This window comes from Phyllostomus hastatus, unplaced genomic scaffold (genome assembly GCF_019186645.2).
Source record: "Phyllostomus hastatus isolate PE091 unplaced genomic scaffold, TTU_PhHast_1.1 phas_contig_16, whole genome shotgun sequence".
Taxonomy (NCBI): domain Eukaryota; kingdom Metazoa; phylum Chordata; class Mammalia; order Chiroptera; family Phyllostomidae; genus Phyllostomus; species Phyllostomus hastatus.
This window is the reverse complement of record NW_025333643.1, coordinates 14,421,479-14,443,592: the sequence shown is the minus strand read 5'-3', so window position 1 is coordinate 14,443,592 and position 22,114 is coordinate 14,421,479. Positions and strand designations below refer to the sequence as shown.

Sequence of the window (22,114 nt, the reverse complement as noted above, 5' to 3'; positions counted from 1 at the left end):
AATACAGATATTGCAAAGCACAGGGAAAAAGTTCTATGAAATGTACCTTTAGTTTAATAAATGACTATAAGATATCTATTCTTACATACTCAGGATACTCTAAGAGAATTGTAGATTTTCAAAAATGTATACAAGAGTTTGATCTTTTTATGTGCTCTACGGCCATGTTTCACAAGAGACACTAATAATAATAATGCTAAAACTAGTGATTACATTAACAGTTATAGTTATTAGGAAATGAGAGTTTATTTTGTACTAGGCCCTTTTACATTCATTATTATATTACAACAATCTAGCAAGATGAATGTTAATAATTTTATTTTATAGATATGGAAACTAAACCTCAGATATTTTCCTAAGTTCACAAAGCTAGTAACAGCTGAGGCAGGATTTAGATTTAGGGCTGCCTGATCAAAAGTATGCTCTATGTTATATTGCTAATCTGGGTATTCAAGAGAGTTGATGAGATCAATAGAAAAAAAATAAATATACCATAATTTCACATGAAAATGTTAGCTTAATTTTATAGATGTTTGATGTAGGCAGAGTTATATAGGTATGTAATGCTTGACTATTTTAAGATATGTTAGTGAATTAACCAATTATTTTTAGGATATCACAGTTCCTATTTTATAGTAATCATAATAACTTACATTTATTGAGTATGATACAGCATTAGTTACCACAACTATAGTAAAGCAGAGTTTTCTGTCAGTATTTGCAGTGAATTTGAAGCAATTAAAGAACATGCATTAAAAGTCCCTGAGACAACAGAAGAGATGATGGATCTGATCTTTTATATAGAAAAAGCCCGGACGATAGGAATTCAAGAGTTGGCTTTAAGGATCAAGGTAAGAATGATTTTTAAAAAGATGTATCTATCTATCTATCTATCTATCTATCTATCTATCTATCTATCATCATCTATCTATGAGAGGGGAAAGGAAGGAGAAAGAGAGGGAGAGAAACATTGATATGTGAGAGAAAAATCAATTGGTTGCCTCTTGCACACCCCCAACTGGGGACCTGGCCTGCCACCCAGGCATGTACCCTGACCAAGAATCAAACTAATGCCCAACCCTCTAAGCCATACCAATCGGGGAAGAATGTTTTTATTTAAATATTTTAAAGTAGTTTTTATCATTGTGAACTATGATAAACTTTGAAAATATATAAGACATACAGTTAAACAAATAGTTATAAAGTAAGCACCCATATTGCCACCACCCAGATCAAGAAATAGGGTATTGCTAGCACCCAGAAGCACTCTATGGATGACTTTCTGATCATAACTATTACTTATCCCTAGAGGTTTCCAATTGGTTTATACAGTAATCATAAATATTTTTTCTTTCAATTCCACAAACTATGTGTCCATACTTCAGCAAAATAAAAATTTTTTCTTGATTTTTATTTTTTGATTTAATCTTTTTTAAAATTTTATTTTAATTGTTGTTGCACTACAATTTTCTATCTTTTACTCCTGTCCCAGCCCACCCACCCAGCCCTCCCCTCCTCCTTGATTTAATCTTTATTGTATTTTTTCCATTACCATTTAGTCCCTTTATACCCCCCACCCCATCCCGTATCACCACACTGTTGTCCATATCCATGAGTCCTTTTTCCTTTTACTCAATCCCTCCACTCTCTAACTTCTCTTCCAAATAGCTGTCATCTGCTCTCCATCTTTGACTCTGTCTCTGTCTTGCTTGTTAGTTCAGTTTGTTCACTAGATTACATTCATGAGTGAAATCATATGGTATTTGTCTTTCTCTGACTGGCTTATTTCACTTAGCATAATGTCCAGGTCCATCCATATTGCCTCAAAGGGTAAAATTTTCTTCTTTTTTACAGCGGAGTAGTAATCCATTGTGTAAATATCCTATAGCTGTTTTATCTACTCATCTACTGATGGACACTTTAGCTGCTTTCATATCTTGGTGATAGTAATAATGCTGTAATGAACACAAGGTTGCTTATGTTATTTCAAATTAGTGTTTTGGGTTCCTTTGGATATGTTCCCAGAAGTAGGATTGCTGGGTCAGAAGGCCGATTCATTTTTTAATTTTTTGAGGTATCTCCATACTGCCTTGCCCAGTGGCTACACCAATAAGCATTCCCACCAACATGCAAAAGGGTTCCCATTTCTCCACATCCTTGCCAGCACTTTTTTTTTATTCATTGATGATAGCCTTTCAAACAGATATGAGATGGTATCTCATTGTGGTTTTAATATGCATTTCTTTGATGATTAGTGATGTTGAGCACCTTTTCATATGTCTATTGGTCATCTGCATGTTCTCTTTGGAGAAGGGTCTATGCAGGTCCTTTGCCCTTTTTTTAATTAGGTTGTTTGTTTTTTTGGTGTTGTGTTTGTAAGTACTTTATAAACTTTGAATGTTAACCCCTTATCAGATATATCAGCGAATCTGTTCTCCCAAATGCAATGTCTGAAATAAACAATACACTGTAAGAAATAAACAATAGATTAGATGAATCAGAGGATCAAACTAGTGTTTTGGAAGACAAGGGAGAAAAAAATCACCAAGGCAGAGAAGTAAAAAGTAAAAAGAGTAAAAAAAATGAGGATATCATATGGTATTTCTTTTTATGTGATCTCACCTATAAGTGGAACCTAATCAACAAAACAAACAAGCAAAATACAACCAGAGACATTAAGATAAAGAACAGACTGACAGTAACCAGAGAGGAGTGGGAAAGGGATAATAGGGGATAAGAGGATAAGGGCCATCAAGGAACATGTGTAAAGGACATATGGACAAAGTCAAACGGGGTAGGTTTGAGGGTGGGGGGTGTGGTGGGGTGAAAGTGGAGACAACTATACTTGAACAACAATAAAAAAAGAAATTCTTCTAATTAAAAGTAAATAAATAAAAACATGAGAGCTGAAGAAACATTTTGTACTATATGAAATTTAACAATATGTGATTCATGGGAATACCAGAAGAAGAGAGTGAACTAGGGATCAAGAACCTATTTGAAGAAGTAAGGACCAAAAACTTCCATAATCTGGTGAAGGAAAGTGACACACAAGTCCAGGAAGCTCAGAGAGTTCCAAACAAGTTGGACCCAAAGAGGCCTACACTGAGACACATCAAAATTAAAATGACAAGGCTTGAAGACAAGAAGAGAATCCTAAAAGCCACAAGAGAAAAGCAGGGACCTATGTACAAGGGAGCACCAATTAGACTGGCATCTCATTACTCAACAGCAAGATTTCAGGCCAGAAGGGAGTGGCATGAAATATTCAAGGTAATGAAAAGCAAGGACCTACAACCCAGCAAGAGCTATCATTTAAAGTGGAAGGAGAAATAAGGAGCTTCCCAGGCAAGAAAAGGCTAAAGGAGTTTTGTTTTTTTTTAAAAAACAAAACCAGTACTACAACAAATGTTAAAGGGCTTTCTTTAAGGGGAAGAAAAAGAGAAAGAAAGGATAAAACGGAGGAAAGAGTCTAATACTAAAATGGCACTACATACATATCTATCAACAATCACCTTGATGTAAAGGGCTTAAATGCTCTAAGCAAAAGACATAAGGTAGCTGAACGGATAAGAAAACAAGATCCATCTATATGCTGCCTGCAAGAAACCCGTTTCAGATCAGAAGATGCACACAGACTAAAAGTAAAGAGATGGCAAAAGATATGTCATGCAAATGGAAAAGAAAAAAAAAGCTGAGGTAGCAGTACTTATATTCCCACAATATAGACTTTCAAACCAAGACTATATAGTAAGAGAGAAAGAAGGACACTACATAATGATAAAGGGGAAAATCCAATAAGAGGATAAAACCCTAGTAAACATTTATGCACTCAACATAGGAGCACCTAAATATATGAAGCAAATCTTGATGTACATAAAAGGAGAGAGCGACAGAAACAGTCATAGTCATGGATTTTAACACCCCATTGACTTCAATGGATACATCTTCCAGGCAGAAAATCAACAAAGAGACAGCAGCCTTAAAACAACATACTAGATAAAATGAATTTAATTGATATCTTCAGAGCATTCCATCCCAAAACATAAGAATATACATACTTTTCTCTTTTTTTCATTGAACAATGTTTTACTTTATTTTTTATTCTTTTTTAAATTTTAATCATTGTTCAAGTAAAGTTTTCTCCCTTTTACTCCCATTCTAGCCCACCCACCCAACCTTCCCCACTTCCCTCCCATTACCATCCTCCCCTAGTTTTTGTTCATGTGTCCTTTAAATTTGTTCCTGTAAACCCTACCCAATGTCCCCTGAAATTCCCTCTTCTTTCCCCTCTGGTCACTGTCAGTCTGTCCTCTATTTCAGTGTCTTTGGTTATATTTTGCTTGTTTCTTTGTTTTGTTTTTTAGGTTCCTGTTAAAGGTGAGATCATATGGTATTTGTCTTTCACCGCCTGGCTTATTTCGCTTAGCATAATGCTTTTCATTTCCATCCGTGCTGTTGCAAAGGGTAGGAGCTCCTTTCTTTCTGCTGCATAGAATTCCATTGTGTAAATGTACCATAGTTTTTTGATTCATTCATTTACTGATGGGCATCTAGGTTGCTTCCAGCACCTAGCTATTGTAAATTGTGCTGCTATGAACATCGGGATTCAAAGGTTCTTTTGGATTGGTGTTTTAGTGTTCTTAGGATAAAGTCCCAGCAGTGGAATAGCAGGGTCAAAAGACAGTTTTATTTTTAGTTTTCTGAGGAAGTTCCATACTGCTTTCCACAGTGGTTGTACCAGTCTGAAGTCCCACCAACAGTGCACTAGGGTCCCCTTTTCTCCACAACCTCTCCAACACTCATTGTTTGTTGCTTTGTTTATGATGGCTATTCTGACTGGTGTGAAGTGGTATCTCATTGTGGTTTTAATTTGCATCTCTCTGATAGCTAGCGATATTGAACAACGTTTCATGTGTCTTTGGATCTTCTGTATTTCCTCCTTGGAGAAGTGTCTGTTCAAGTCCTTTGCCCATTTTTTAATTGGATTCCTTGTCTTCTTAGAGTGGAGTCATGTAAGTTCTTTGTATATTTTGGAGATTAAACCCTTGTCTGAGGTATCATTGGCAAATATGTTTTCCCATACACTTGGTTCTCTTTTTATTTTAATACTGTTTTCTTTAGCTGTGCAAAAGCTTTTTATTTTGAAGAGGTCCCATTTGTTTATTCTTTCCTTTATGCCCCTTGCTCTAGGAGACATGTCCGTAAAAGAGTTTCTGCATGAAATATCTGAGATTTTCCTACCTATGTTCTCTTCTAGGACTTTAATGGTGTCACAGCTTATATTTAAGTCTTTTTTCCACCTTGAATTTATTTTTGTATAAGATGTAAGTTGGCGCTCGAGATTCATTTTTTTTGCACGTAGCTGTCCAGTTCTCTCAACACCATTTGTTGAAGAGGCTATTTTTATTTCATTTTATGTTGCTGCCTCCTTTGTCAAATATTAATTGACTGTAGAGACTTGGGTTTATTTCTGGGCTCTCTGTTCTGTTCCATTGGTCCATGTGCCTGTTTTTATGCCAGTACCAGGCTCTTTTGATTACAGTGGCCTTGTTGTATAATTTAGTGTCAGGTATTGTGATCCCTCCTACTTTACTCTTCTTTCTCAAAATTGCAGCAGCTATTCAGGGTCATTTATGGTTCCATATAAGTTTTGAAGTGTTTGTTCTATGTCTGTGAAATAAGCGATTGGTACTTTAATAGGTATTGCACTGCATGTGTAAATTGCTTTGGGTAGTATGGACATTTTGATGATATTAATTCTTGCAATCCATGAACACGGTATATGTTTCCATTTGTTTGTGTCTTCCTTGATTTCTTTCCTCAGTGTTATGTAGTTTTCTGAGTACAGGTCTTTTACCTCTTTGGTTAGGTTTATTCCTAGGTATTTTATTTTTCTTTTTGCTATTTCAAATGGGATTTTTTTTTTCTTGATTTCTGCTTCTGCTGTTTCATTGTTGGTGTACAGAAATACCTTTGATTTCTGGATATTGACTTTGTATCCCGCTGTTTTGCCAAATTCATTTATTAGGTCAAGCAGTTTTTTGGTGGAGTCTATAGGATTTTCTATGGATCCATAGATCTATGTTAAAGGAACTTGATCCATAAATCTATGGATCCATAGAAAATCCTATAGACTCCACCAAAAAACTGCTTGACCTAATAAAAGAATATACATACTTTTCAAGGGCACATGGAACAATTTCTAGGATAGACCCCATGCTAGTACATGAAACAAGTCTCAGTAAATTTAAGAAATTGAAATCATATCAAGCATCTTCTCTGACAACAATGCTATGAAACTAGAAATCAACCACAAGAAGAACACCCAAAAATACACAAAGACATGGAAGCTCAGTAACATGTTATTAAACAACGAATGGGTCAAAACAACAAAATCAAGAAAGAAATCAAAAGATACTTTAAAATAAATGAAAATGAGAATACAGTAGTCCAAAATGTGTGGGACAATGGGAAAGCAATCTTAAGACGGAAATTCATAGCACTACAGGCCTATCTCAAAAAAAAAAAAAGAAAAAGAAAGAAAGAAAGGAAAAGCTCAAACAAACAATCTAAATTCACAGTTAAAGGAACTTGAGAAAAACAACAACAAAGTCCAAAGTAAGTAGAAGGAAGGAAATAGTAAAGATCAGAGAAAAAATAAATGAAATAGAGTCAAAAAATGATACAAAAGATCAAAGAATCCAAGACATGGTTATTTGAAAAGATAAAAAAGATTGACAAACCTTTAACTAGACTCATCAAGAAAAAAAGGACCCACAGAAATAAAATCAGAAATTAAAGAGGAGAAATAACAACACAAAGAAATACAAAGGACTCTAAGAAAATATTATTATCAATTGTATACCAACAAACTGGACAACCTGGATGAAATTGATAAATTCTTAGAAACATACAATCTTCCAAAAATAAATCAGGAAGAATCAGATAATCTGAGTAGATGATTATACCTAATGAAATTGAAGCAGTAATAAAAAACTCTCAACAAACAAAAGCCCTGGAACAGATGGCTTCAGAGATGAATTTTACCAAACATTCTGAAAGAAGTAACACCTCTCCTCAAACAAATTGATAAAATTCAAGAGAAAGGAAGGCTCCCAAAATCATATTACAAGATTAGCATGTTACTAATTCAAAAACCAGATAAAGAGGAGTTCCAGTCAAGATGGAGGCATAGGTAGAAAACTGTTGCTTCCTTGCACAACCAAGAGGAGCATAACAACCAATCTAAAATCAATAAACAACCGGAAGTGTCAGAAAATCACACTGCATGGAACTCCGATGACCAAGAAATTAAAGAAGAAGTCAACTAGAACAACCAGACCAATAAAAACCCATGGCACAGGTAGGCTGGCTGAAAGAAACTTTGGTGAGGGAGCAGACTGTGTGGGTGGGGCTGGCTGAAGGTGAAACTGAGATACAGAGTTGACTGTGGACTATGGTGGTTGCTGTGGTGGGAGAAACTCCCAGTCTCACAGGAGAATTCCTTGGAAAGTGGGCTAGAGATAAACAAGTGAGCTTCATTGTTTCCTCTCTGGTCCCTCCCCCACAGGCAGCATTGCAGCACAGAAAGGTGGCCTGCCCAGCCCTGGTGAATACCTCAGGCCCTGCCCCCTTACAGTTTAGCAGGTGCACTGAGACAAAAGAAATATGGCCTAAATAAAAGAACAGAGTAAAACTTCAGAAAGAGAACTATGCAATGAGGAGATAGCCAACCTATCTGATGAAGAATTTAAAGCCCTGGTAATCAAAATTCTCACAGAACTGATTGAGCTTGTTCAAAAAATGAAAAAACAAGGGAAAGATACCAAAAATGAAATAAAGCAAAATATTCAGGGAACCAACAGTGACAGCAAGGAAACCAGGATTCAAAGCAACAATTTGGAACAAAAGGAAGAAATAAACATCCAACAGAATGAAGAAACAAGAATTAAAAAAAGTGAAAAAGACTTAGGAATCTCTGGGACAACCTGAAATGTTCCAATATCTGAATTATAGGGGTGCCAGAAGGAAAAGAGGAAGACCAAGATACTGAAAACTTATTTGAACAAATAATGAAGGAAAACTTCCCCAATCTGGCAAAGGAAATAGACTTCCAGGATATCCAGGAATCCCAGACAGTCCCAAAGAAGTTGGATCCAAAGAGGAACACACCAAGGCATATCATCATTATGTTACCCAAGATTAAAGATAAAGATAGAATCCTAAAAGCAGCAAGAGAAAAGGAGACAGTTACCTACAAAGGAGTGCCCATTAGACTACCAGAGGATTTCTCAAAAGAAGGCTTGCAGGCAAGAAGGGGATGGAAAGAAGTATTTGAAGGCATGAAAGGCAAGGACCTACATCCAAGATTGCTCTATCTAGCAAAGCTTTCATTTAGAATGGAAGGGCAGATAAAGTGCTTCCCAGATAAGGTCGAGTTAAAGGAGTTCATCTTCACTAAGCCCTTATTATATGAAATGTTAAAGGGACTTGTGTAAGAAAAAGAAGATAAAAAATATAAACAGTAAACTGACAAGAAACACAATGATCAACAAATGAACCTAAAAGAAAAGAAAAACATTGAAAACAAAAACTAAGCAAACAACTGGAACAGGAACAGAATCAGATAAATGGACATCACATAGAATGATTTCAGTGGGGAGGGGGAAGGGAGAGATGATGGGGAAGGTACAGGGAAGAAGAAGCATACTTTATAGGCATAAAATAGATGGGGATAGATAAAAAATGGTATTGGAAACAGAGAACTAAAAAAAAACCCCCTTACATGTACAACCCATGGACATGAACTAAAGATGGGGGGAATGCTGGAGGATTGGGGGTTGCAGGGTAGAGAGGGGATAAAGGGGTAAAAATGGGAAAACTGTAATAGCATAGTCAATAAAATATACCTAAAAAACCCAAAACCAGATAAAAACAGTACAAAGAAAGAAAATTACAGGCCAATATGCCTGATGAACATACATGCTAAAATCCTCAACAACACATTAGCAAACCAAATACAGCAATGCATCAAAAAGTTCATACACCATGATCAAGTAGGGTTTATTCTGGGAATGCAATGTTGGTACAACATTCCCAAATCAATAAATGTGATTCACCACATAAACAAATGAAGGATAAAAGCACACGATCATATCAATAGATATAGAAAAACATTTGATAAAATTCAGCAATGATTTATGTTCAATACTCTTGGCAAAGTGGGAATTGAGGGAACATACCTAAACATAATAAAGGCCATATATGACAAACCCACTGCCAGCATCATACTCAGTGGGCAAAAACTACAAGCATTCCCATTAAGATGGGGAACAAGACAGGGATGTCCACTTTCACCTCTTATTCAACATAGTACTAGAAGTCCTAGCTACAGTAATGAGACAAGAAGAAGAAATAAAAGGCATCCAAATTGGAAAGGAAGAAGTAAAACTGTCCTTATTTGCAGATGACATTATACTGTAAGTAGAGAACCCTAAAGATTCCACCAGGAAGCTACTAGAATGGATAAATGAATTCAGCAAAGTAGCAGGATACAAAATTAATATCCAGAAATCAGTTGCATTTCACTATGCCAATAAAGAACTAATAGAAAGTGATGAGGATGTAGATAGATACACTTTGCCTCCTCACACAAGCAAAAGAAGGACAACAACAAATTAAAAAACAAAAACCAACCATAGGTGCTAGAAAATTGAACTGTATTAAAATCCAACAACCAAGGAGTTGAGGAAGAAACATTCATTCACACTGGTAGGAGGGGTGGAGTTGGGCATCCAAGGAGGAGAGGACATGCAGCAAGGCAGCTGCTGGAAGACTGGGTGGGTGAGGTGGTGGCTAGCAGACTGGGCAGTCCCACATTTGTGTGCAGATAAACGGGAGGAACAACTGGGGAGCGAGACAGACCATGCAACCCAGGGTTCCAGCATGGGGAAATAGAGCCTAAAAACCTCTGGCTATAAAAATCTGTGAGATTTGTGGTGCCAGGAGAAACTCCCAGCCTCACAGGAGAGTTTGTTGGAAATATGCACAGGGCCATAGAATGAACACAAGCCCACACTGTTGGTAATCAGCACCAAAAGGGCCCAATTTGATTGTGGGAAGCAGGGGAACTGACTGAAAGCCCACTGATAGTCTAGCAAGCTGATTGTTCCCTTTTAGAACCCTCCCCCACACATGGCACCACAACACAACAATGTGGGTTGCCCCACCCTGGTGACTACCTAAGGCTCTGCCCCATAGAATGTAACTGGTGCACCAAGACAAAAAAAATATGGCCCAAATTAAGGAACAGATCAAAACTCCAAAAATACAACTAAGCATTGAAGAGGTGGGCAACCTATCAGATACAGGGTTCAAAACACCAGTAATCAGGGTGCTCGCAGAAATGATTGAGTATGGTCGCAAAACAGGAAGAAGTGAAGGCTATGTGAAGTGAAAATAAGCAAAATATACAGGGAACTAACAGTGAAGGGAAGGAAACTGGGGCTCAAACCAATGATTTGGAACAGAAGGAAGAAGTAAACATTCAATCAGAACTCAATGAAGAAACAGGAATTCAAAAAACCAACCAACCAACCAAACAAACAAACAACCCCAAAGAGAGGCTTAGGAACCTCCAAGACAACTTTGGATGCAACATCCAAATAATGGTCAAGCAATGGTCAATAAACAATTACTTGACCAAATAATGATGTAGAACTTCTTCAATCTGGCAAAGGAAATAAACATCCAGGAAGCTCAGAGAGTCCCAGAGAAGTTGGACCCACCAAGGAAGCACACACCAAACACACACCAAGGCATATCATAATTGCATTAGGCAAGATTAAAGGGAAGGAGAGAATCTTAAAAGTAGCAAGAGAGAAAGAGACAGTTACAAACTCACAACTATCAACAACTGAACCTAAAAAAAACAAAAACAAAAACAAAGTAAGCAAACAACTAGAATAGGAACATAATCAAAGAATTGGAGATCACATGGAGAATTATCAGCAGGGAGAGGGTGTGGTGTGGGGAGAATGGGGGAAAAGGTACAGGGAATAAGAAACATAAATGGCAGGTACAAAATAGGGAGGGGTAGGTTAAGAATAGTATGGGAAATGGAGAAGCCAAAGAACTTGTATGTATGACCCATGGACATTAACTACATGGAGGGTGGGGAACGCTGGTAGGATGGGGGGATGAGGCTGGAGGAGAATAAAGGGGAGAAAAGAAAGGGAAACCATAATAACAAAATCAATAAATTATATTTTAAAAAGAACTAACAGAAAAAGAAATTAAGAAAACAATCCCATTCACAATTGCCTCAAAAAGAATAAAACACCTAGGAATAAACCTAACCAAGGATGTAAAATACCTGTATGTGGTAAACTATAAGATACTGAAGAAATTGAAGAAGATACAAATAAGTCAAAGCATATACTGTGTTCATGGATAGGAAGAATTAACATCATTAAAATATCCATGCTACTCAGAGTTATCTATAGATTCAACTCAATCTTTTTAAAAATTTTCAAGGAAACTCCATACTGCTTTCCATGGTGGTTGCACCAATCACTCATGGGAGTTCCCTTTTTTCCACTTCATCATCAACTCTTGTCATTTGTGGATTTATTGATGATAGCCATTCTAACATGTGTGAAGTGATATTTAATTGTGAATTTAATTTGCATTTTTCTGATTAGTGACATTGAACATCTTTTTATATGTCTTTTGACCATCTGTATGTCCACTTTGGGGAAATGTCTATTCAGATCCTTTTCTCATTTTCTTTTTTTACATTTTTTTATTGTTGTTCAAGTACAGTTGCCTTCATCCCCCCACCCCACCCACTCCCCCCACTGCAGCCATCCCACCTCCCACCATCGATCTTACCCTACTTTGGTTTTGTGCATGTGACTTTCATACATGTTCATAAAAAACCCTCTCACTTTCTCCCCCTTTATCCCCTCCCACCTCCTTTCTGGTTACTGTCCATTTGTTCTTAATTTCACTGTCTCTGGTTATATTTTGCTTGCTCATTTGTTTTGCTGATTAGGTTCCACTTATAGGTGAGATTATATGGTATTTGTCCCTCACCACCTGGCTTATTTCACTTAGCAAATGCTCTCCAGATCTATCCATGCTGTTGCAAAAGGTAGGAGCTCCTTCTTTCTTTCTGCTGCATAGTATTCCATCATGTAAATGTACCACAGTTTTTTGATCCACTCATTTACTGATGGGCACTGAGGCTGTTTCCAGCACTTGGCTATTGTAAACAACGCTGCTTTGAACATTGGGGTGTATAGGTTCTTATGGATTAGTGTTTCAGGGTTCTTAGGGTATAACCCCAGCAGTGGAATTAGCAGGTCAAAAGTCAGTTCCATTTTTAGTTTTTTGAGGGAATTCAATACTGTTTTACACAGTGGCTGCACCAGTCTGCATTCCCACTAAAAGTGCAATAGTGCTCCCTTTTCTTCACATCCTCCCCAACACTTGTTTGTTGACTTGTTTATGATGGCCATTCTCACCAATGTGAAGTGGTAACTTATTGTGGTTTTAATTTGCATCTCTCTGATGGCTAGGGATGCTGGACATCTTTTCATATGTCTTTGGACCCACTGTATGTCCTCCTTGGAGAAGTGTCTGTTCAGGTGTTTTGCCCATTTTTTAAATTGGGTTGTTTGTCTTCCTGGAGGGAGTCATGTGAGTTCTTTACATATTTTGGAGATCAAATCCTTGTCTGAAGTATCATTGGCAAATATATTTTTCCATACGATTGTTTCCCATTTCATTTTGCTAATGTTTTCTTTAGCTATGTAGAAGCTTTTTATTTTAATGAAATCCCATTTCTTTATTCTTTCTTTTATGTCTCTTGCTCCAGGGGACATATAGGTGAAAATATTGTTGTGTGGAATATCTGAGATTTCCCTGCCTATGTTCTCCTCTAGGACTTTTATAGTATAATGACTTATATTTCAGTCTTTTATCCATCTTGAATTTGTCTTTGTGTATGGTGTTAGTTGGTGATCAAGTTTCTTTCTTTCTTTCTTTTTTTTTTTGCATGTAGCTGTCCAGCTCTCCCAATGCCATTTGTTAAAGAGGCCATTTTTACTCCTTTTTATGCCTCTGTCCCCTTTGTCAAACATTAGTTGATCATAGAGACTTGGGCTTATTACTGGGCTCTCTATTCTGTTCCATTGGTCTATGTGTCTTTTCTTATGTCAGAATCATGCTGTTTTGGTTACAGTGACCTTGTAATACAGTTTGATATCAGGCATTGTGATCCTTTCTACTTAGTTGTTCTTTCTAAACATTATTACAGCTATTTGGAGTCATGTATGGTTCCATATAAATTTTTAAAATGTTTGTTCTATATCTGTGAAATATGTCATTGGACTTTAATAGGGAAAGCATTGAATCTATAAATGGCTTTGGGTAGTATGGACATTTTGATGATGTTAATTCTTCTAATCCATGAACATGGGGTACCTACCTCCATTTGTTTGTGTCTTCCTTAATTTCTTTTTTCAGTGTTGTGTAGTTTTCTGAGTACAGGTCTTTTACCTCCTTGGTTAGGTTTATTCCTAGGTACTTTATTTTTCTTGTTGCTCTATCAAAAGAGTTATTTTTCCTGATTTCTGTTTCTGATATTTCATTGTTGGTGTACAAAAATGTCTTCAATTTCTGAGTAGTGACTTTGTATCTGCTGTTTTGTCAAAGTCATTTATTAAGTCAAGTAGTTTTTTGGTGGGGTCTATTGGATTTCCTTGTACACTATTATGTCATCTGCAAACAATGACAACTTTGCTTCCTCCTTTCCGATTTAGATGCGTTTTATTTCTTTTTCTTGTTTGAATTCTGTGGCTAGGACTTACTTTACTATGTTGAATGGAAGCTGTGAAAGTGAACATCCTTGTCTTGTTCCTGATCTTAGTGGGAAAGCTTTTAATTTTTGCCCATTGAGTATGATATTGGCTGTAAGTCTCTCCTATGTGGCCTTTATTATGTGAAGGGAATGCTTCCTCTATTCCAACTTTGCTGAGTGTTTTAATCATAAATGGCTGTTGTACCTTGTCAAATGTTTTTTCTGCATCTATTGATATGATCATGTGATTTTTGTCTTTGCTTTTGTTTGTGTGATATAATATGTTTATTCATTTTCAAATATTGTACCTTCCTTGCATCCCTGGAATGAATCCCACTTGGTCATGGTGTATGACCTTTTTTATGTATTGTTGGATGCAGTTTGCCAATATTTTGTTGAGGATTTTGGTGTCTATGTCCATCAGTGATATTGGCCTGTAGTTTTCTTTCTTTTTTGTGTCTTTATCTGGTTTTGGGATTAGGATGATGCTGGCTTCATAAAAAGGGTTTGGGAGGCTTCTGTCTTCTTGGATTTTTTGGAATAGTCTGTGAAGGATAGGGGTTAGCCCTTCCTTAAATGCTTTGCAGAATTCTCCTGTGAAACCATCTGGTCCAGGGCTTTTGTGTGTCAGGAATTTTTTTGATTACTGCTTCGATTTTGTCAGCTCTTATTGGTCTGTTCAGGCTTTCTGCTTCTTCATTGAGTTTTGGAAGATTATATTTTTCTAGAAATTTGTCCGTTTCACCTAGGTTTTCAAATTTCTTGGCATTCATTTTTCATAGTAATTTCTTACAATCCTTTATATTTCTGTGGTATCAGTTGCAATCTCTCCTCTTTCATTTCTGATTGTGTTTATTTGGGTCCTCCCTCTTTTTTTCTTGATGAGTCTGCTTAAAGGCTTGTTGATTTTGTTTATTTTTTCAAAGAACCAACTCCTGGATTTATTGATCCTTAGAATTGTGCTTTTAGTGTCTATGTCATTTAATTCTGCTCTGATCTAGGTCATTTCCTTCCTTCTACTTGCTCTGGGCTTTGTTTGTTGTTGTTCCCCCCAGTTTTTGTAGAGGTAAGGTTAGGTTGTTTATTTGAAATGTTTCTATGTTTTCTAGGTAGGCCTGTATGGCTAAGAACTTCCCTCTCAGGACTACCTTTGCTGTTTCCCATACGTTTTGGACTGTTGTGAGTTCATTTTCATTTGTTTCCAGAAAGTTTTTGATTTCTTCCTTGATCTCATACTTAATTCATTCATTGTTTAATAGCATGCCATTCAATCTCCGTGAATGTGAATGTTTTTGAGTTTTTTTCCTTGAGGTTTCTGGTTTCTGGTTTCAGTCCCTTGTGGTCCAGGAAAATACTTGATATGATTTCAATTGTCTTGAATTTGTTGATGTTGGTTTTGCATCCTCTCATGTGGTCTATCTTTGAAAATGTTGCATGTGCATTTGACAAGAATGTGTATTTTGCTTCTTTGGGATGAAAGGCTCTATATCTATCAGTTAAGTCTATTTTATCTAGGACATTGTCCAATGCCACAATATCTTTGTTAATATTTTGTTTAGAAGATCTATTCGTTTTTTGACAGTGAGGTGTTAAAATCCCCTACTATAATTGTGCTTCTGTCAATATCTTTCTTGAAGTCCTCTAAAATTTTTCTTATATATTTGGGTGCTCCTCTGTTGGGTGTATATATGCTTATAATGTTTATGTCTTCTTGATGGATTCTTTCCTAGAGTATTATGAAGTGACCTTCTGGGTCTCTTTTTATGGCCTTTGTTTTGAAGTTTATTTTGTCTGATATGACAATTGGTACCCCTGCTTTTTCCCTGTCCATTTGCTTGGAAAATTTTTCCAACCTGTCACATTAGTCTGTGTAGGTGTTTTGTTCTGAGGTGGGTCTCTTGTAAGCAGCCTATGTGTAGGTCATGTTTTCTTATCCATTCACAGCTACCCTATGTCTTTTAATTAGAACATTTGATCCATTTACATTTAAGGTTATTATTATTAGGTACTTATTCATTTCCCCTGTTTATCTGTGTTCCCCTGTCTCTCACTCTTTTCCTTCCTCTTCTTATAGCAGTCTCTTTAGTGTATCTTGCAGTGCTCGTTTGGTGGAGGTGTATTCTTTCAATGTTCTTTTATATGGGAAAGTCCTTATATCACCTTCCATTGTAATTGAGAGCCTTGCTGGGTAGAGTACTCTTGGTTGCAGGCCTTTGCTTTTCATTACTTGGAATATATTTTTGCCATTTTCTCTTGGCCTGAAGTGTGTCTCGTGAGAAATCAGCTGCTAACCTTATTGGGCCTCCCTTGTATGTTACTTCCTGTTTCTCCCTTGCTGCCTTTAAGATTCTTTCTTTGTCTCTGAAACTTGGCATTTCAATTATGATGTGTCTTGGAGTAGTCTGACTTGGGTTCATCTTGATTGGGACCATCTGTACTTCCTGAACTTGCATGGTTTTTTCCCTCTTCAGGTTCAGAATGATTTCTGTCATTATTTTTTTCAAACAGGGTTTCTATCCCTTGCTCTTTTCTTTTCCTTCTGGTATTCCTATGATTCAAATTTTGTTGTGTTTCATATTGTCTTTCAGTTCCCTTAAGGTATCTTCATATTTTTTTTAGTCTTTTTTCATGTATCCGCTCTACCTGGGTGTTTCTTTCTACACTGTCTTCCATCTTACTAATTTGGTCCTCTGCTTTGTCCAGCATGCTTGTAATTCCTTCTAGTGTGTTTTTTTATTTCAGCAATTGTATTCTTCATTGATTCTTGGTTCTTGTTTATAGTTTCTTTTTCCTTTTTCATACTGTTGTAGTTCTCACTCAATTCTTTGTAGTTATCTGTGAGCTCCTTGAACATCCTTATATACATTCTTTTGAATTCTATATCTGCTAGTTTGCTTGCCTCCATTTCATTTAGCTCTTTTGGTGGGGAGTCTTCCATTTCTTTGGTTGCAGGTTCTTTCTTTGTTTCCCCATTTTAGGTAACTCTTTATATTTGTTTCTGTGCTTCCTGATGCTCTGCTTTGCTAGCTGTTTTTGTAGGGTGAACTTCTATGGATTCAGTGGTGTGGTCTCTTTGATCTCCTTGTCTGGATGCTCTAGGGTTGCCCTTTCTTCTGTTTGTGTGGGCTCTCTTGTTGTACTTTGGTTTTACCTGTTGGTGGTTCCTTTGTTGGTGGGTTGTCTCCTCCAACAGGTTTACTAGTGTTTACAACTCCCATCTTATCTTGTATATGATCAGTAGCAGGGCAAAGCAAAGTGGATTAAGACATTGGGAAAGTATTCTATGGAATTTATAGTACCAACTAGTAGAAAACAGATAGGAGATCCTTTGTAGAAGTACAGCATTAACCATGATATTTCACCCAACTAGACACTTTTTATAAAAGGTGAGAAAGAGATAAGACTCTTATTAGATCAGAGAAGGGATGTGAGCTGGATCCAGAAAACAGAGTACTTGTGTGAGGTTAGATGATGAGATAGGGTAAAGGATAGAAACTAGGCATAGTGGGTGAGAGAATAGAGTTAACCACAACAGTAATAAAGCTCAGGAAGATAATGAAATGGGAGAAGAAGACCAGGGAGGGGTGCTGTGTAGTATTTTTTTTAAGATTATTTATTTTTAGAGAGAGGGGAAGGGAGGTAGAAAGACAAGGAGAGAAACATCAGTGTATGCTTGCCTCTCATGTGACCCTCATTGGGAACCTGGCCCACAACCCAGGCATGTGCTCTGAGTGGAAATTGAACTGGCAAACCTTTGTTTTGCAGCCTGTACTCAATCCACTGAGCTGCACCAGCCAGGACTGCTGTGTAGTATTTACAATAATATGGAACAACAGTTATTTACAATGATACTGGAACAATATAATGTGACAAGAAATATATGACCGAGAGTAATGTGTTCTTGGAATATGTGTGAAGTGAAATAAGAAAAGTTGAAATGTGATATGAAAGGGAGAACAAGGAAACCAGTGAAACAATGCAATTAAACAAACAAAATGAAGAAAACTAAACAGAAAGAAGAGAAATTAAAAATAATAATCAAATAAAAGGAATAAAAATATCAACAATAATAATAAAACAATAAAATGCAAGTTCTATAGGATAGCAAAGTAAAATTTGTCTGAGTTTCTCAGTTGGCATTAGCCTTGTGATTCCTCTTTGGATCTGGTTTTGGTCCTTTCACAGCTCCAGTCTTATTGTCTCACACTTAGGGGGGAAAAAAAGGCCTACTGCTGACTTTAAACCCACTAAGCAAGCTCTGCTGGTCTCCCTGGATGCTGCAAGCATAGTGGGGTTGGGCTTCCCTTTTTTCCTTTCCGGTGATTTTAGGCTGATGGGAGCTAGCTCTGGGGGCCTAGATCTGGGCTGCAATAATCACAGGTGCCCAGCCTCTTACCCAGGCCTTCAGAGTGCTGCTGGGCCCTCACTGCCTGTCTGTGTTATGTTTACACCTTCAATCCACCACGTTATTCCCTTCCCATGAGGTGCCCTGATTTGGAGCAAATTGCACCCCTCCTCCTCCCTCTTTGCTGGCCCAGCTGCTGCAAGAGTTCCTTAAACAGTGGCTGATAGCCCTCCCTCCCTCCCTCCCTCCCTCCCTCCCTCCCTTCCCTTCCCTTCCCTTCCCTTCCCTTCCTTCCTTCCTTCCTTCCTTCCTTCCTTCCTTCCTTCCTTCCTTCCTCTTGTTTGCACGAGCTGTTCTTATCAAGCACCTGGCTTTTCACACAGCCCAACTCTCTGACCACTTGGGAGACTATCCAATTATCCGGGTCAGGGTCTGTCATAGCCCAACTCTTCTCCCTTCTCCAGGTATCACCTGGCTCACCAATTTCTCCAGTAATGTCCTAGCCTGCGACCCCAGTCCTAGCGAGGGGAAGGGGGGACACCACTTCTGTGTGTTTCTCATTGCATCTTTATTCCTCCCAGCAACTTCAAGCATCCAAGTCTCTCCTGGTATGGGGCTGCCTTCCCTGCCCTGGTAGGGGAGGGAGTTGTGGAGTTACAATTGCTGATCTGGCTCTCCTCCAAAGCTCCTGAAGCAGCCGCCAACCCTGGCCCCCAGGTTGTGGACTGCAACAGCCTTGGTCTCTGCCCAGGTCCCAGGGACCTTACTGTCCCAATGCAATCTCCTTACTGTCTGTTTTTCAACTCCCTCTACAGTTTTGGCTTCCAAACTTCATAAAAGCTGGGATTCCATTGGCTGTGCACTCTGTTCTTCAGAAGATCAGCTAGGTGTCCCGGTTAGGTGCACACTAAGTGGATTCAGCTCCCACCTACATTGCTGGCATCTTTAGTCTCTATTATATATACCTTAAACCAAACTCTTCAATTTGCCTTTGAATCTGTATTTAAATTCTTAAAATTTATGGCACTGCACATGGATCAATGGAAGCTATAGGGGTAAAGATATTCAAATTCTCTACTCAGGTAAATCTGTTGGTTTTAAAGTCTTTTTCTTTGCCATTCACCCCTAAACTCTTCTGTACAATTTTTGTATACTAATGGTAGACAGAAAAGTGGTAATGTTACTTATTTTGCAAAACAAAATGAAAGATGCTAAAATCTTTGTCATTCTTCAAAAATCAAATACATAAGAACTAAAAATGTAAAATTCTTTTGTTAGATTTTTATTGAATTTATTTTTTTTCATTTTAAGTATTTTTATTGATTATGCTATTACAGTTTTCCCATTTTTTTCTCCCTTTTATCCCCCTAAACTCTGCACCGTTCATCCCTCCGGCATTCCTTTCCCCTCCCTTAGTTCATGTCTGTTGGTCGTACATGTAAGTTCTTGGCTTCTCCATTTTCTATACTGTTCTTAACCTCCCTCTGTCTATTTGGTACCTACAGATTATGCTTCTTATTCCCTGTACCTTTACCCCCATTGTCTCTCCTCCCCCTCCTTGCTGATAACCCTCCATGTGATCTACATTTCTGTGATTCTGTTCCTTTTCCAATTGTTTGCTTAGTTTGATTTTGTTTTTGTTTTTTTATGTTCAGTTGTTGATAGTTGTGTTTGTTGTCATTTTACTATTCCTAGTTTTGATCATCTTCTTTTTCTTAGATAAATCCCTTTAACATTTCATTTAATATGGGCTTGGTGATGATGAACTCCTTTAACTTGACCTTATCTGAGAAGCACTTTGTCTGCCCTTCCATTCTAAATGAAAGCTTTACTGGATACAGCAATCTTGGATGTAGGTCCTTGCCTTTCATGACTTGTAATACTTCATTCCATCCTCTTCTTGCCTGTAAGGTCTCTTTTGAGAAATCAGCTGATAGACTTATTGAAACTTCTTTATAGGTAACTGTCTCCTTTTCTCTAGCTGCTTTTAAGATTCTTTCCTTATATTTAATCCTGGGTAACTTAATTATGATGTGTCTTGGTGTGTACTTCCCTGGGTCCAACTTCTTTAGGTCTCTCTGAGCTTCCAGGACTTCCTGGAAGTCTATTTCCTTTTCTAGATTGGGGAAGTTCTCCTTCATTATGTTTTTCAAATAAGTTTTCCACTTCTTGGTCTTCCTCTGTTCCCCTTCTGGCACCTCTATGATTCAGATGTTGCATTGTTTAAAGTTGTCCTGGAGGTTCCTAAGCCTCTCCTCATTTTTTTTAAAATTCTTGTTTCTTCATTCTGTTCTAGTTGAATGTTTATTTCTCCTTCTCTTCCTGATCGTTGATTTGAACCCTGATTTCCTTCCCTTCATTGTTGCTTCCTTGAATGTTTTTCTCTATTTCTTTTTGCATAGCCTTCATTTCTTCTTCTATTTTATATCTGGAACCAGTCATTTCTGTGAGCATCCTGATTACCAGTGTTTTGAACTCTGTATCTGATAGGTTGGCTATCTCTTCCTTCCTTACTTCTTTTCTAGAGTTTTGATCTATTCTTTCATCTGGGCCATATTTCTTTGTCTCAGTGCACCTGTTATGTAGTCAGGGGCAGAGCCGTAGGCATTCACAGGGGTGGTGCAACCCACATTGCTGTGTTTTGGTGCTGTATGTGGGGGAGGGATCAAAGAGGGAATAATGCTGCTTGCTGGGTTCTCAGCAGGCTTTCAGTCACTTCCCCTCCTACCCACAAGCAAATCGGGCCCTCTGGTGCTGATTCCAGGGTGGGTAGGTTTCCATATGTTCTAGGACCTCATGGGTCTCTCCACAAACTCTCCTGTGGGGCTGGGAGTTTCTCCCACTGCAACAGCCACAGGTTTTTACAGCCAGAGGTTTTGAGGTTTTATTTCTCCACACTGGTACCCTGGGTTTTATTGTCTGTCTCACTCCCCAGTTGTTCCTCCTGCCTTATCCCTTTGTCAATGTTGGACTGCAGGTCTGCCAGTCACTGCCTGGCCAGCCCAGTCTGTCATGTTGGCACCTGTCCTCTCTGCCCCAGCTGCTGGTCTCTGGCCCTCCTACCAGTCTGGATGAATGTTTCTTTAACTCCTTGGTTATTGGGCTTCCATAGAGTTCTATATTCTAAAAGATCTGTTTGTTTTTTTTTTAAAATTTGTTGTCATCCTTCTTTTGGTTGTGTGAGAAGCAAAGCATGTCTACCTATGCCTCCATTTTGGCTGGAGGTCCCATAAAATTATTTAAAATCAAAAGTAAAGCCTTACTGAACAGAAGGCTGCATATTTAGTCACCTTTTTAGTCATGTGTAAGGAGGAACAAGAGTACCTTTATTTAAATCATCTGCAAGTGAAAACTTTTAAAAAGCTTTATTTTCTGTATAGAATACTAGGATTGTGTGTTAAGAAGCCAAATTAACAAATACTGCAGCTACTGAAATACCCATCTGATTTGGGTGATGTGAAATATCAGTTAATAATCTGAGTCAGGTTGAAATTTGAAAGAGTACTAGAAATTGTTGGTTCTTCTCTTTTTCATATTGTGTTATATTTTCTATATGGTGTATATACTATACATAGAGTTTCTTTTGTAGGAATCCAAACGCCGAATGAGTTACTTTTTAGATGTTTTTATATTTCCTCAAGAAGATTTAGCTTTGAATTCAGCTGTTCTTATGTGGCCTTGGAAAATTAATCCTATTTTTGATGAAAATGATGAGGTAAATATATGTTTTACTGTATATTTTATATTCTGACATTTTAAGCACAGTGTTTATTTAATTGTCGTACATACTTGATGTCTATCTTTAAAAAGTAACTGTATGTATCAATATGAGTTGGGGCTAGCAACATTTTATGCCCTTCAGGTTTAGGATGGGCTGTTAGGCTTAACTCACATGATCTGTT

At 37.6% G+C, this 22,114-nt stretch overlaps 1 protein-coding gene across 1 annotated transcript in view; it reads left to right on the top strand.

Moving 5' to 3' along the window:
- The window catches only part of DNAH12 (dynein axonemal heavy chain 12), a 263,016-nt gene that overhangs the window by 39,130 nt on the left and 201,772 nt on the right, over positions 1-22,114 (top strand). The window contains exons 12-13 of the mRNA XM_045831904.1: positions 716-851; positions 21,802-21,927. Of these exons, the coding sequence (XP_045687860.1) occupies positions 716-851; positions 21,802-21,927 (262 nt within the window). The remainder of the gene's footprint in view (positions 1-715; positions 852-21,801; positions 21,928-22,114) is intronic.